We start from the raw sequence: 17,232 nt of genomic DNA, 5'->3' as shown, positions 1-17,232 counted from the left end.
TGACATAATATAACTGCTGTCTGATTAAAACACCCCCATCTTGTGGTGTAAATAATAATGTATTACTTCACCATAAGAGGGTTACCATTAAACCACACATGAATTAGTCTATACAAAAATATTTCTAGACAAGCTGTGCACAAAGTTGACCACAAGCAAGAAAAGTTGGGGGGTCATGTAATGGTGCGAGTAGGCTATGTGTTTTTTTAGACCTTGACATGTTAAAGATTACCAGCCTAGTCCTCACAAGAGTTTCCACTGATTGAAGGGGGAAAATCTGCCCTACCTAAGATATTTTGCTGTTTCCTCAAAAGAAATTTTAAGCACAGTATTAACTATACATAAACAGTAATCGCATCCACGTATTACACCTGAAGCGTACTTCTAAATTCTATAATCAGTTAAAAAAAGAAGGATGGGGAAAGCATAGCTGAATGACCTTTATTAAGTTTTAGCCCTTTCCCTTTACATAAAGTATTACTTTAGCATTTTGATAAAATCAATTTGCTAAAGCACAAACATGCAGCATTCTTAAAGGCTAAAATTCAACAATTTTACCTCTTTAGTGTAATGAGCAAAGCAAATAATGTGGTCCCAAACATGATGCATACAACACCTGATGCAACAATAGAAAATGTATTATTATTATTATTTATAATCTAAACATGACTAAGGTCGTATATGTAATGAAGAATGTCACTGTTATTGCTAGTACAACAAATAATAATCAAACACTAAACCCAATGTGACAAATATTTAATCACAAATGTTCCATTAGCATATGTAAAAACAGCTGTGACTACTTAGGTGAAAAATAGAACATTTCACTTATTTTTCATTTATATATTTTAATTAATATGATTTGTTTGTATATTTGGCGCATTCTATCAGAAATTCCGTTTAGAATGGCAACGTTTCTCAACACAAGCACATTCCTCGCGGTGCAAGAAGATAGTCCGCGTTCTGGACAGTGTTGTTTGAAAACTAAACACTGATATGATAAGGTCTGGTAAACATAAGTAAAACTCCCTTTTCACTCTTCTCTTGAGAAAGGGCGAAGTCATGGATGAACAAAATTTCAGCAGGAAGCTTTTTTTATTTCTTTTTTTTTTTGTAATTTACACCTTTATTGTACTACAACCAAAGTCTGTTTCAACAGCATTCTCCCTGGATCAAAAGGTATTATTATTATTATTATTATTATTATTATTATTGCTATAAGGATGTTTTATTAACTTTCTAATCATTACTGCCTATTTTACCTTTTTTAACTTTTTCAGAAAAACTACCATTAACATTATTATTATTATTATTATTATTATTATTATTATTATTATTATTATTATTATTATTATACAGCAGTACATACTGTAGCTCATATTAGCAATTTATTGTGCTAGAGTACCATCTTATATTATTCATTTATAGGATCACAAAGGTCAGCTATAATTCAAAAAACAGCATGAGAACTGAGATAATGAGATTGAATGTGTGTGTGTGCACCTGGTATTTATCACATTATTGTGTCCCCACAAGGTTAGGAATACCAGTAAATGTTGACCTTATAAGGACATTTTTAGGTCTCCATGAGGAAAGAAGCTCATAAAACATACAGAGTTAAACTTTTAGAAAATATAAAAATGCCAATAATTTCCTGTACGGGGTAGGATTAGGTGTAGTTGGTGTAGGGAAATAACACATAATGTCTGTAAAGTATAAAAACCATTACACCTATGGAGAGTCCCCATAAAACATGGAGACACAACGTGTGCTTGTGTGTAGAAAGATAGTTAGGGTAATATATAATTATTTTATATATTATATTTATTTTTATATAAAATTTAGTTTGTTTTTTGAAAACAACAACAAAAAAACTGTTAATACAAAATATCTTGCCCCACGGTTCATACTTTTAGCAGCACCAATAAACTTGCCCTCCTAGATATTGAATAACGATCAGTATTTAAACAGCTGCAATGTAATGGAGAAGCTTGTTTGGGTAAGACCCATCCTAAACAGTTATGTCAGTAAATTTTCTGTTTGAGAGTTCCCAGTCTCTAAATTTGCCTCTTCATCTAACAGGCAATGCAGGTGAGGTGGGAGCAGAAGGTGAAGAGGGAAGATTGGGGAAAACCGGTCCACCTGGCCCGCAAGGTCTCTGAGACGTTGTTGGTTTGTTATTAAACAAATCAGTGATTGATTAAAGGGAAGTTGGTTAAAGCATGGCTGTTTACTGTTCCTAGCCAAATCTGCTTTAATGAATTTAAAGTCCAGTTTATTTTTTTCTAGTGTAGTTGCTATTTGTTTGTTAATGGAACGATTCACAATTTTCAGTTAAATTGCAATTTAAGGAAATTATGATGTCAGTCCCTTGTATCATCTGCAGTGAAGCTGTGTCCAAACTGGAACTTGTGAGAACTCTAGAATGCTTAGCATTCCTGCTGTTCATATTATTTCAGTCCAAGGTGATAAAGTGCACAGATGTAGCTGCGATACTAGGTTATTAGATGTGTTACTGTATATGACATTTTGGTAAATGTGTATTTATTCCATATAAACATTTTCAGTATGCCTTTTCCAGAGTGGTAGTATAACATGCACTCTACTTTGACCTAAATAGTTTTTAATGTGTTCTTACCCTCACTGAGCATTAGAGTATTGCTGGAAGACAGTCTGTTTATGCCAGACCACATCTTCCCTTGAGGGAAGTCACGTCAGAGGCAGGCAGATGTATTAACTGTGGCCAAGGGCTGCAGTGTTGCCATGTTTAAAAATATTGAAGTGTAACCTGTAGTGCAGCAGACAAGCCACTTCCAGGCAAGCTGTTTATAGAATCACTGCAAAAAGGCCTGGAAATGCAATCATGGGAAAACATGCCCATGCCAGGAAGATTCATACTCTGTTTTTTCACTCTACAGAGTGACCACAGAGGCAGTTTTAGAATAGATGTTTAAATATTTGGTAACACGTTAGAATAAAACTTTACAATAAGGTTCCCCAATGAGAATGCTAATGAGAACACTTTTCATTTGACCGGTTGTTGAAGCATGTGTGTCAAACATGCCACAGTTTGGGTTATATAACCTTGGTTAAGGTGACGTCACTTCATTACACGCACCTGGAGGTTATGAATAAATGTGAAAAGGAAACATCCTCAGGTCTTTTTGTCTTCAAGGACCACACTGTGTGTGTCAGAAAACAAAAAGAAATAGAAGAAATAAAACAAAGAAAGCAAAGTACAAAAAGAAAAAAAGAAAAGTACAAAATGGCAGATGCAGACAGTAGATGTTTGCTGCCCTGTGGGTGTGGGTGGCTTATCTCTGGTAATGATCTGCACACTTTCTGCTTTGAGTGTTTTCTTTCAGAGAAATTGGCAGCATGGAAGCTACTTGGTACAAAGGACTGTAGGGAGAGGGTACAGGATTCAATTTGCATATCATCTTCCACATTTCAACGATGTGGTCCCCACTTCCGTTGAAACTGGAACTAGCTCATTTGTTATGAGCTAGCTCAACTAACATGTTCAAGATGTTCACAATCAAGATGATTGTCTCTCAAATCCAGCCAGAGAACTGGTTTGTGACAATCGATCTGAAGGATGCATATTTTCACATAGAAATATTGGCACAACACACTCGGTTTCTGACTTTGGGTCCCACTCTAGGTCTGTGGTTGTCGTAGCAAGATGTTAAAGACAGACTCTTCCCTCATGGGCTGGGGACAGGTCTTAGATGGCCATCTAGCCCAAGGGACCTGGAGAGGTCACCTTCTCACATGGCCATTTAATTGCCTCAAGGTGCCCTGAAATATTTCCTCCAGCAGTTGAGAGGCTACCATGTCCTAGTCTAGGTGGACAACACTTCAGTAGTCTCTTACATATATTTCCAGGGCAGATTGTGTTCGCGCCGCTTGAACAAGCTAGCGCACCAGGTTCTGCTTTGACAAGTTCCTGTCCCTCAGGGTGATTTACATTCCTGGGCATATGAATGAGGTAGCAGACATGCTGTCCAAACAAGCTGTGACACATGGGGAATGGAATATCAATCAATCAATCATTTTTATTTATATAGCGCTTTTAACAACACAGGTTGCATCAAAGCACTGTACAGTATAATGACAGGGATGTATAATGACGAGAGTGACCAATTTCTTATTAAATGCAGAGACGGTCTCTGTAGTCAATTCAACGATAGTCACTAGAAGTTAAGTGTCCCCAACCAAGCAAGCCAGAGGCGACAGCGGCAAGGAAACAAAACCCCATGCATACAGAATGGAGAAAAAAAAACTTTGGGAGAAACCAGACTCAGTTGGGGTCAGTTCTCCTCTGACCGGACGCCCAGCACTTAACTTCCAGTTCAATTTTAAACGCAGCTGTGTCAGGTAGTGTAAATGACTTAGTGTGTGTGTGTGTGTGTGTGTGTGTGTGTGCATCAGGATCTGGTGATTGGTCCACGGGGCGCATCTAGGTGTTCTGGTCTCTGATGAACATAATCTCTGGGTGCTGATCCACCATCTAGTCTGGATACAAACTGAAAACAGATTGAGAAAGAGACAGGACTAATATTAGTGTAGATGCCATTCTTTTTACGATGTCACAAGTACATCGTTTTGTAGGAGTAGTGTTCCCGGTTCCAGCAAATCTAAGTAATGCAGCCTAAAAATCCTTTAACGGATTTGAATAATAAAAGGCGTGTTGGTGTGTTATGTGTAGGCTAAGTTAAAAAGATGTGTCTTTAATCTAGATTTAAACTGGCAGAGTGTGTCTGCTTCCCGAACAGAGTTAGGGAGATTGTTCCAGAGTTTAGGTGCTAGATAGGAAAATGATCTGCCGCCCGCAGTTGATTTTGATATTCTAGGTATTATCAAATGGCCAGACTTTTGAGAACGCAGCGGACGTGCAGGACTATAATGTGATAAGAGCTCGCTCAAGTATTGAGGAGCTAAACCATTATCCACCCCGAAGTAGTGAGTCTAATATGGAAGAGATTTTATGTAGCAGCGGTGGACCTCTTTGTCTCACCAGAGACAGCACAATGTCCCCTTTACTACTTTCTGACTCATCCAGCTCCCCTGAGTCTGGACGTGATGGCCCACGAGTGGCCCAGACAGCGTCTTTACGCATTTCTTCCGATAGCTCTGCTCCCAGGAGTCCTGGTGAAGGTGCTATTGATAGCAGCTTGTTGGCTGGCCGGAGTATGGTTCTCAGAACTAGTAGACCTCCTCGACGGCTTACCATGGGTAATTCCGGTCAGGAGGGATCTTCTGTCTCAGGCAATATTTCATCCCTGTATGGCCTCTGAGGGGGACCAACTAAGAAATGCTGGCCTTCCAATGTAATTCAGTCATTCATTATTATTTTATGTTAATTCACAGTGCATACTAGCAGAATTTGTGATTTTAATAATGTGTTAGTAAATGCTGAAGTTAACATTGTAATGCCACAAAAAAATCCTTTAACGGATTTGAATAATAAAAAGTGTGTTGGTGTGAAGTTACTCATCATCCAGTTTTTATATCAACTATGCATTCTGTTAGATTCTCAATTTGGTGTGTATCACCAGGCTGCGATGAAATATAGAGCTGAGTATCATCAGCATAGCAGTGAAAGCGAACACGGTTAGAGGGAGCCAAGCACACCTTCCAGGTGATAACAGATCATAAAAATCTTGAATATATCAAGAGTGCAAAATGTCTGAACCCTCGTCATGCACACACAGACCTACCGGCCTGGTAGCAAAAATGGTAAAGCGGATGCTCTCTCCAGACGCTACGAATCTTACAGCAACCCTACAGACCATGAACCTATAATCCTCTCCTCTGTTATATTGGCCCCCGTCTCTTGGGATGTTATGGAGGAGATTCAAAAAGCCCAGCAGAATGAGCCAGCTCCTGGAAACTGTTCCTGTAACAAACAGTATGTTTCTGCAACCCTTCGACCACGAGTGATCCAGTGGGTCCATACGTCCTTCGCCGCTGGACACACAGGCATATCACGAACAATCCAACTAACCCAAAACTCCTTCTGGTGGCCCACCATGTTGAGAGAGATCACCAATTATGTAAAATTTTGCCAAGTCTGCGCACAGTCCAAAACGTCAGGAATTATTCTGATTGGCTGTGAATGTTTTTATTTTTCATCTGCTGGAAAAATATTTTTTTTAATAATTCCAATAATATTGTTTCTCTGTGCCTTTATTGTTACAGATGTGGTGTGGATTATGAGACAAATTTTGTTGTGCTCCTTTAAAGCTTCTTTAAAGCATTGTGAGTTACCTTCTTCATCTTCCACAGGCTTGACCAGTGAATATGGAGAAAAAGGAGAGATGGGAAGAATAGGAAAAATGGGCCCTAGTGGAATGAGAGGTAAATAGACTCTAGACTCTAAGCAGTAAATAAATGCTCTGTATATCTCTGCTATTTTTATTTATTTTAATAGTTGAACACTACTATATCTGGGAATTGTCTAATTGTTTGTAATAATGAGTATTTATATATAAAATTAGTATGTTACGTTTGATACATTTGGTCAATCTTTAAAAGCATCATTATGCAAACACAGAGTTCTTGGCATGAAAGATCTGCGATGTGTCATTTAATTTCTCTACAGTATGGTAGGAAATCAAATTAAATGAAATGTGGATAATGTTAACTGAGACAAGATGATTGACAGGGTAATTTAAACAATTATGCATTTAAGTAAACTGAATGTCTGTAAAGAAGCAGCTATGACAAAATAGTATGTCCCAAAGAGTGCAAAGTACAATTCTGCTACATATTTGCCATTTTTCTTCACAAAGAGTACATACTTTTAGGGCATAGTATAAGTAAGTGATTGGGACACAGCACATATCACAATTCATGAGTTTGCTTCTGCATCAGGTAAATGATGCATAAAGTGTGAGGGTGAGTATGACATTTTTATTTTTTTTGGATGACCTATGCCTTTAATATTAATAAAATCATTAATCAGTAAAATTTCCACAAATTTTGCACACCAGAAAAAGTAACAAAGTCTAAAATTACTTTCAAAGTAATTGCATAATCCAAGAGAAAAGATTAAAAGACTTTTAAAATCTAATTTTCTATAGCAGGACCAAACACTAATGTTTCAAAAGAAAAATAACAGTCAGTTGGTGTAATTTGCTCTGCAGATAAGGGTGAAATGTTAAACAAACAGTAAAGTATGTGCACTGCTGCTATCTAGTGGTTAATCAATGTTAATACTGAATTTTATAAAATCATAAATATGTGCCTGTATTATTACATGTCTAATGCTTAGTTAAATCACACTGTATCATTAACTGATTATTATTATACAATTTACTGAATTATATAAAATTGATATGTGCTTGTAATACATTGTATGTTTCACAATATGTTACAATATGTTTGTATTGTAAATGTTGCTGTAATCAGGTGCCAAGGGACGAGAAGGAATGAATGGTCTCCCAGGATTAAAAGGAAAACATGGTAAGTTCCAAAGCACATGCTTGTTTTCAGCTTTGTCAGAATGCAGTAAGCATTAGATCTTATTGATCTTATTGTTCATTATTATTGATGATTTAGGCCTAAAGCCTGCAAATATGTGTAACAGGTACTAACTGTGACTGTGGAAGGTACAGAAAGGTTGTTGGACAGATGGACATCAATATAAGCAAACTGAAAAATGCTATCAAGTTTCTTAAGAATGGTGAGACTTGCTTGTTTAATTAATTAAACTTGATTATTTGACTCTGATATTGATTTAATATTGTACATCGTGATAAACATGTTCTTTGCATTATTTCATGATGAAAACAGATTTTTATAGAAAGATTGAAAGATGTTCTTGTTTTTCTCATAACTGAGAGTTATCTTTAACATTTTTCAAGTGTACTATTAGTATACTTTCCTTAAATCTATAACATAGGTAAGTATACTTTTAGTCTACGTTTTATGTACTTCTCAGAAATGGGCTTTTTAAGTATACTTGACTATATTTGTGTCCTAGAATCTGTGTTTTCATTGTTGTATGGTAGGGGGCGCTAGAGCACATCTGAAGATACTGAATGTCCAAAACCCACACGCACTGTTAAAAGTGATTTCCCTATATTTACTTAATGAAATTGTTTAAAAATATTACAAGAAATATTAATTCAACACAGTAGAATAAATTATAATTAATCAAATTAAATGCTAACAATGTGCCATTAAAAATTCGTAAAATAGCATGAAAAAAAATATTTAATAAAAAATTTGCTATGCTAGCCAGGCCAGTAGTTGGCAATCAAGAAACAACCTGCTAAAATGTAATATTCATGCACATGATGTAAACATTTTTTTTTTTTTTTTTTTTTTTAATTCACATTTGTGTTATTTACATGGAAATGATACAGGCATTGTGTTCAAAGGCTTGTGTCTTCAGGCTTTATTTTGGAGTTATTGAAGACACCTCATGTTAGCAACAATGACTGAAGGAGAAAATCTTAATTTCTGATTACCATTACAGTGGCCTGTGTTTCCTTTAGTTTGGCTCTTGACTTTATAATAATAAGATTTGTTTTGCTGCTGTGAGGTAGTTAGACAAGCCAAGAAAAAAGGTGATGATTGTGGTTTGGCATAATTATCAATTGACCTGATCACATTATTCTCAGTTATGTTTCTGTTCATTATAGCAGCCCTGTGGATCTAGAGTTTTCAGTATAATTTGTTTTAAATTTTTTGAATAATTGATCAGGGAGGGTCTTATTTAAGACACACACAGACATCAAGAGTCAGCGTATGAATCTCAACAACAGTGACAAACAGCATACCCAGATAAGCAGATCAATTCTGAAAACTCCAGACCTTGAAGAAAAGAAGCTATAATGGTAAAATAAATCCAACACCTGAGCACTGTTTCTTTTGATGTGTCCAGCTGCAATAACTCAGCCCCAGCAGTCAACCAAAGTCAAGGGTCAAGAGCCCAACTAAACTGACCACTGTAATGGTAATTAAAAAAAGATATTCTCCTTCACTGATTGTAGTAGTTTAGTACTGTTATACTAAACTATACTTAAAAGTAAACCAATTCAGTTCACTTTTAGTTAAGTCACTTAAGTATAATTAATAGAATAAACTTGAAGTATAGTACTTTTTCATAAGGGATGTTTCTAGAACTTGGACTAATGTCCATTAGTTTACTTTGTTCACTCTGATGTTGTTTTAACAGTGTCTCCCAGATATTTGCCCACCTCTTATATCTTTGAGAAAAGGCCAATGAAATTGGGTGTGCAGATTGTGCACAGCTAGCCACGGCTGTATATCTCGGTATACATAGCCTAGGGCTACATCTGCTCACTTATTATTTTTTTCAGAGCCAATGCAGCATCTATAGGTCAGAAGCAGCACAACATACACCTCTCGAAACCTTGTTGTTGGATTTAAGACATGATCAGTGGTCTCTCCCTCTTCGTACACAGATAAGTGTTGTAAGAGCCATACAAGTTCTTCAGCAGGGATCTCTGAAAGAGCAAATTTCCCATTGTAAGAGCTTCACGGATTAAATTGTGTGATTCCTCATACCTTTCCGTCCGTTCGTTTCGGTATACAGTTGGATCATCTTGGGAGATGATTTGCATGAGTGCTGTCTTTAGTATTTGTGCTAGACCCATCCTGAAGCAGTGCTCTTGGATGTCTCTTGGATGTCTCTTGTCTGCGGATAGACTCAATTTCTCATTTGGAGCTTGTGAACCAGATGCGTTATTGATTCCAGCATATGAGGACAGCTTGAGCCAGCTGAATCTGAAGTTTTGGCTGAGCAGGCACCTATGGATGCTGAGCCTCAGTCTATGGTATGCTGAGCCTCTTGCCCCAGGCAGCCAAGAACATTGGCCACTCCACCTTGAGCACTCACGGCTGGATGATTGATTTCTGTGTTTCTTCCTGGAAGCACACGAGGATCTTCATGGAAGGCTCCTTTTTTTTCTTTTTAATAAGCAATTAAAGTTTTATTTATATAAACATACCAGGAAACAAATTCATGAGACAAAAATAAATATATAGGACAAAAGAAATGTCCTGACACTGTAGAGCACAACAGACTGGACAAATAATAAATCATTAGTTCCCAAAAAGGTTGCATCTTTAAACATTGCCAAAGACCATGTATGTATGTGCCAGTTTCTTGTTTACATTTCTAGCATTTATCCTTTATACAACCCATTTCAAAGAAATGAACTGGTCTAAAATAATACCTATGCAAAACCTCTTACCTCTTGCGTCTTTTGTGTACTTTCCCCAGTATGTCAAATCAATCTCATATTTTTTACAAATCTTATGAGGTTATTACATGTGGGATTTTTAGGTCCAATAATTAGCACTTCTGTTTTAAGAATTTATCATTAGGCTACTTGTCATCCAGTTTTTGATGTCATGACATCATGTCTCCTGATAATATCTCACAGAGGTAACATGTAAAGTGTGAATAGTAACGGCCCTAGTACTGAACCTTGGGTTACTCCATATTTTACTTGTGAACGATATGATACCTCCTGTTGAGTTCACCTTGTTTATTTGAGTAGTACCTTGTATTGTAAACACAATGTGTTGTGTTTGATACTGATTTATCAAGAAGAAGAGACCATACAGAATAGTGTATTCTTTTATTTGATAAGTATTTATAAGATATACAGTACACAGTCTTGTATTCAGTTTATTGAATAGTAGAAAGAAAGACCACCATAGCATTATATTTAAAAGTAGTTTATTGAGAAAAGACATGACATATGTAGTATGACATATGTAGCATTTAGTTAAAGTATAGCCAGAGATAAAATATGTATTAGTAAGAACTAAGAAGAATAGGAATGTTACCGTTGAGTGCTGAGTTCCCGACACAGAGAAGACATCTTAAAAAAATCTTCACAGAAGAGCAGACTGGTAAGATGGCTGTCTTTTTATAGTGAGCTTCTTGAGAGGGAGGTTTGTATGTGACTTTCCCCAAAAGTGTCAACTTGCACCTGTATCCTATAAAGGAGGGCACTTAGAAGTGAGACAGAAGTTAAAGATGTACCTTGGCAACACTCTTCTCCGATGCCAGACATCCTCGCCATGACGCTTCCAAACGGCAGAGCTTGCAGATTATACGACTTTGGTTTTATTTTTATTTTATATTAGTATTTTATTTGTAATGTATTTAACCTATATAATAAAACTATATTTTATTATAACCAAGTTTTTTTGCCTGCCAAGAAGTCTTCTGTGACCTGTCTTGCAAGTATGATTAAATGTTTATGAGAGATAGGACAGACTCGACTTACTTTACCTAACCTGAGGATAAACAAAATAAGGTAGAAGGTGCTGGAGATTTGAGCACCATAAAACACTCCTCATTTACTGCTACAATCTGATAGGGGTCAGATAGATATGATTTGAACCATGCTAAGGCGCTTCCACTAATGCCAACATAGTTTTCTAGTCTCTTCAAGAGAATGTTGTGATCAATAGTATTGAACGCTATGTTAAGATCTAATAGCACTAATAATGAGATACAACCACGATCAGCTGATAGAAGTATTTAATTTGTAACTCTTATGAGAGCAGTCTCAGTAGTATTGTATGGTCTAAAATCTTATTTGGGGGCTCTTGATGTCAGGGACCTCTTATAGGCAGGGGGTATCATCGTGCATCCTCACCTGGAGTTGTGAAGGCTGTTGGTGTGGCCTCTGAGGGGGTGCAGCTCATATCCATGGTTACATTCTTAGCCTGGAGACATTTCTGTTATATCTTCAAGTTTTTCTGCAGTATGGGATGCACTAAGGAATTAAGACAAATCAGAAAGATTACTTAAAAAGTCTTTGTTTCTGGTGGAATGGATGGTTCTACCATACTTGTAACAAGGTGCAGAGTTTTTTGTTTTTGCTATATGTAATTCAAATAAGACTAAATGATGATTGAAATATCATAATTTTTCTGCAGATTTTCAACACAATTAACATCCATGTGACAGTATTAAATCTAGAGTATGATTTCAACAATGAGTTGACACGTGTCGTCTAACCCCAATATAGTTCAGAATGTCTAAGAATGCTTATCCTAATGCATCTTGGATGCAACATGGATATTAAAATCAACAACAATTAAGACTTTATCTGCAGCCACTACTAAGTCAGTTAGAAAATCATCTAATTCTTTAATAAAGTCTGTGTGGTGCCCTGGTGATCTGTATAAAATAGTCAGTACAAACATGACAGGGGATTTGTCACTAGCATGGGTTTCTTTTGGAGGGACAGTTTTATGATTCTTTTGTCTCTTTGACTATAAGCATGGTTATTTGCATACACACTGGGGTTTGATAGGTAACTAGTAAAGATTCTTATAACTTTAAAATGTTGCATAGGTATCAACATGTAATATACATGTCCATAGATATCAAACATGGCTAAGAAGAGGTGATATTAGCTAGTGATCTATCTTCAACAAGCAAAAAAGCATATACAATACCAAAGATAATACATAAGAGCAACAACGATATGCTCAGTGACCTGAAGTAGATGTCTGTTTATTTAAAGAAAGGCTTTCCTGTGAATTGATTAAGGAGAAAAGGTATATTGTTGAGGACATTATGTGTCTTTCCAAATGAAAGAATTGTGCTGCAAACATTCCTTTTAGGTCATAAAACAGTGTTATCAGTTGGTTGCCAGTGGAACCTGAGCATGTTATTGCTTTGGAGATGCATTTTGGGCATCCACAGACCCATAGTTGAGCTTTCATTAGCCCCTTGGTTGAAAAAGGGGCATTAGGAATTTTTTAAATATAACAAATAGTTCATTTGTAATGGCATAACAATTGTTGACAGTGTTTCTAGCCTTGAGGAGGTTTCAATTGCAGTAGATTGGAATGCAGCCTTATTTCACTGCCCTTTTCTCAAAGATATTAGAGGTGACTTGGATCCCAAGGGTGACCCCTAGTGTTGTGCACTTTACACAAAATTGCACATGGCAAAGTTGTGTTATCTTAATTTTACAGTGACTTTTGATTAATTGAAAATTGTAGTGGTTGTATGAAGTATTGAAATATTTAAATAAGCATTCTTTTACCTTTGCTGTTAACAATCTTTGATTATTTTTGTAGTGTAATGACCTTTATGCCCTTTAGGTGGGTTACACATTCAAATAGTTTTGGGGACGCTGTATGATTAAAAGGTGTGGTCATATGATGCTATTTTAAATATCACTATTTGGTGTAACAGAATATGTTGACATGCTTTAAAGTTAAAAAACACATTTTCCTAAAATATTGTACAAAGCCCTTCTTTCCAACACACAGTCTATTCTGATTCGCCAACTGATGCAGTGCAGTGTGATTGGCCACAAGTACACCTCAGAAAAGTTACTCTCTCACACACTCACACACTTACACACACACACACACACACACACACACACCTGGGTCAAAATCACTATAAAGTGCCTTTGGTGTCCTCATCAGAATCTCTGAGTTATCATGAATATACAAGACATGAAACAATATAATGAAATGTTAATAAAACAAGTCAGATTGTTAATTTCTATTATAATTTCACATTAAGCATTTTGCATTTGTAAATGCCTATTTAAGAAGACCTCTGATCTACCCAGTGAAATCCCTGACCCCATTTTGCTTTTCTTCAGTGGAGGTTACAACATCTGCTAACAGTACACAAAAAATAAGAAAAAAAGGGTAAATATTTAATCATATTCCGTTTGTAGTTGCATGTTGCCAGGATTAACATGTCTACCATTACCTCAGACTGCATCATACTATGCATTACATTACATGCGATGGCTTAGTGATGAACACAATGAAAGACAATGACTTGTAGCCTATTAGAATGCAGGTAAAATGTTTTTAAAATTCAAGATAAGTGTAACAAAAATACTCTTGTATTATCATATGACCTAGTTAAGCAATCACAAAAGATATTCCTGAATATCTTCATCTTTTACGAAAATCTATTTTATCATTAGCAATGTTTAACAAATGTTGTGAGTGGCTTTAGTTTTATATTTAAAGTATTGTTTCATTTTTGATTACTTTAAAATATAAGATTACATTTTTAAAAACCCATTATTCCCAATTTAAAACTCATTACTTCTGCAATTATAAACGCATTATTTCAGCAATTCTAAGTGCAGTGTACACATTCTTTCTTTTAATAAATATTATACATAAAGATTTCTTTTGATTTGCCCCATATTGTTTTACTATTCTAATTTTAATTATTGATTAAAATTTCAGAATTTGGCAAAATACAATGCATACATCTAAAAAAAAGTATTCATTCATTATTTACATTACAGAAGAGATTTTTGTTGTTTATCTGATGTCCTCTTCACCCATTAATGCATTTCCCCCCCTGTCACTTTCATCTTTTATGAAAGATGTTAGTGAAATCATGAAATCATGCATTTTGTGTGATGATTCATTCAAAAGTTTGACCAGGTATCTTTGTCATTTGATTTTAATAAAAAAAAGAAAGTGCAACTTTGTTGTAGGGGTACAAATATGTTGCAGTAATTTCATTTTTTTACTAAGTTAAAATTACTGTTAAAAAAACAGTATACTAAGGTTATGCAGCGTAAACATATTTTGGGGTTTGTTCGAAAATTGTCTGCTTACAATTATTTTACAAAAAGTGCTGAAGCATACGGCATACAGTCTCCCTCTTCAAGTTTAATAAAAAACATATTTTTATCTAGGAAATTGTGAAATCTCAAAGGCACCTTACAGTGATTTTGACTCTGCATTTACAAATCCGATCATGTTCTTTTACAAAGTATTAATAGAAGTGCCAAATCGTCATAGTAAAGTCAACCTTGACCCTTTTTTTAAGAAATAGCTTTTGTGCTGAGCCAGCCTTTCTACATTTATGAAACTGTCGAACTGTAGAATGCGTTGCACAAACTTAAACATTCATATTGTGCTGTTCTATAGTAAATAGTCTTAAGCATGATTCCTAACTGCATTTACTTTTAGAAGGCCAAATAAAGTGTTTTTACATTTGCACAGAAACACACAGCATCTCCCTGAAATGGCTGAATCAACACTAGTGTGGTTACTGAAACCACGCCTTCTGTCTTTGCATGCACATTTGGGCTGCATAATGCAAATATTTCCACATTGTAACATAGACAAGTTGGGTCGTGTTTTTATGTGGCGTTTTAGCCAGGTCTAGATCGGACATCTCATTTAGATAGAATAAACTCTTTTGTGGGAGACTTTGACCAGAATTTATATATGCACAAACAGCTACATACCACAAAAGTACAAATATAAATTGCATCATATGACCCCTTTAAGACTACAAAATGTCTTGGTTATGTATGTAACCATCATTCCCTGATGGAGGGAAAGGAGACGTTATGTTGTGACTACAGACTGGGGTCTTGCTTGGAGCTCTTATTAGCTCTCATAAGAAAAAACGCCAATGAAATTTGGGAAGTGGTTAACTAATCCTGAGGTCCTCCCCGTCTAGTGGGTATAAATAGGCTACAGGTGTAACCACCTGAGTCCCAGCTCTCAGCGATGGTTCGAGGTTGTGGCAAGGGGACATAACATCTCCGTCCCCCCTCTGATCGTATTGTCAACGCCACCCAGAACAGCTTCTGTTTCAGTTTCTTCTCTGTTTGTAGCACTTCAGGGCTGGTAGTCATCAGATTGTCGGCTCCAAAGCAAAATCTGATGAGTGGTTACACCTGTAGCCTATATATACCCGTGTGACAGGAAGGGGCTCAGGATTAGTTAACCACTTGCCAAATTTCATTGGCATTTTCTCTTATCAGAGCTAATAAGGGCTCCAAGCAAGACCCCAGTCTGTCTTCATGACATAACTCATAGTAACTGACAGACAGGGAACTACAAAATCCATACTGTATTCCATACTACATGTTAGTTATTTCCATTGAAAATATAGACAAGTGTTTAGAAGACACAGACAAATGTTTACAAAACATTAACCAGTACTATGTTTTGTCAATTTTATTAAAGTGGTTCTAGGTATCAGGGAAACTGAGAACATGTTTTACCTGCTGGTGACAGAGGCACGGAGGTATCAAGAGTCACTTCGAAACTGCAAGTTGCGTGGGGGGTCTCTTGCTATGCCCAGAAACACAGAGACAAACATCCTGCTGGCTGACTATATCAGAGAAGCTGATCTTACTCATGTGTTCATAGGGCTACAGGTAGGGGTGACAGAGGTGGGGTACACATATGTTGATGGCAATTCCTTGTTAAATACAACAGTCTGGTCTCTACAGAGCCCAAACAGTGGTAAAGGTGACTGTGTGCAGCTTAGTAGTACTGGAGCCTGGAGCATGGTAGAATGTGCAGCCACACAGTACTATATATGTGAGTTTGTCAAAAATGAAAGTACTTCACAAACTTCAGTTTTGTGATGGTTTAATGGCCACAGGGAATTTTTACGTTTTACTATTTTTATTAGGTAAGCGAACTATATCAACTAAGATAATGTGAGTAAATGTCATATAACGTTACTGCATTTAGAATTTTTGTAAAGAAAAGTTTTAATGTGTTTTATTTTATGATTTATCAAACATTTTATGAATTGGGAATTAATGGTAAGGGAACTTTTCACTGTAATTGTATTATTTTTATGACAACAGTACTACAGGCAACAAATAAACCAAATTACAATAAGCTACTGAAACTGCTGAATGGTTATTTTCTATCCATCCATCTAATTTCTCCCGCTTATCCGGGGCGCCGGGTCGTGGGGGTAGAAGTCTTCCCTCTCCCCAGATTTCCCTCTCCCCAGACACTTCCTCCAGCTTCTCCGGGAGAAGACCGAGGTGCTCTCAGGCCAGCCATGTCCTAGGTCTTTCCCAGGGGCTTCTTCCCGGTTATTTTCTAATTAAATATAATTTCAGAGTACATACAGTGCTATGGCAAAGTTTGGGCACCCCTATAAATTTTCATGATTTTTCTTTATAAATCATTGTTTGTCTGGACAAGAAATTTCAGTTAAATATATCATATAGGAGACAAACAGAGAGAATTGAAATAAAGTTTATATGATTTATGTAAAGTGTGCAAGAATTATTTAAACCAAATTAGCCATAAATTTCGGCACCACAGAAGAAAAAATAACTCAATATTTTGTGCATCCTCCTTTTGCAGAAATAACAGCCTCTAAACACTTTCTATAGCTTCCAATTAGAGTCTGGATTCTGGCAGAAGGTCTCAGAATAATATTCAGGTCTGGGGTTTGAGATG

At 36.3% G+C, this 17,232-nt stretch overlaps 1 protein-coding gene across 1 annotated transcript; it reads left to right on the top strand.

The window, feature by feature from the left end:
* Positions 1-1,009: 1,009 nt before the first annotated feature.
* Positions 1,010-16,977, top strand: colec10 (collectin sub-family member 10 (C-type lectin)). Its single transcript, XM_043261967.1, is given in 7 exon segments — positions 1,010-1,104; positions 1,107-1,179; positions 2,083-2,154; positions 6,292-6,363; positions 7,417-7,470; positions 7,595-7,690; positions 15,988-16,977. Coding segments are annotated over 7 exon segments (816 nt in total). The 5' UTR covers positions 1,010-1,062; the 3' UTR covers positions 16,395-16,977.
* Positions 16,978-17,232: the final 255 nt, after the last annotated feature.

This window comes from Puntigrus tetrazona, chromosome 16, assembly GCF_018831695.1.
Source record: "Puntigrus tetrazona isolate hp1 chromosome 16, ASM1883169v1, whole genome shotgun sequence".
In the NCBI taxonomy this organism is placed as follows: domain Eukaryota; kingdom Metazoa; phylum Chordata; class Actinopteri; order Cypriniformes; family Cyprinidae; genus Puntigrus; species Puntigrus tetrazona.
This window is presented reverse-complemented; position numbering and strand designations above follow the sequence as displayed.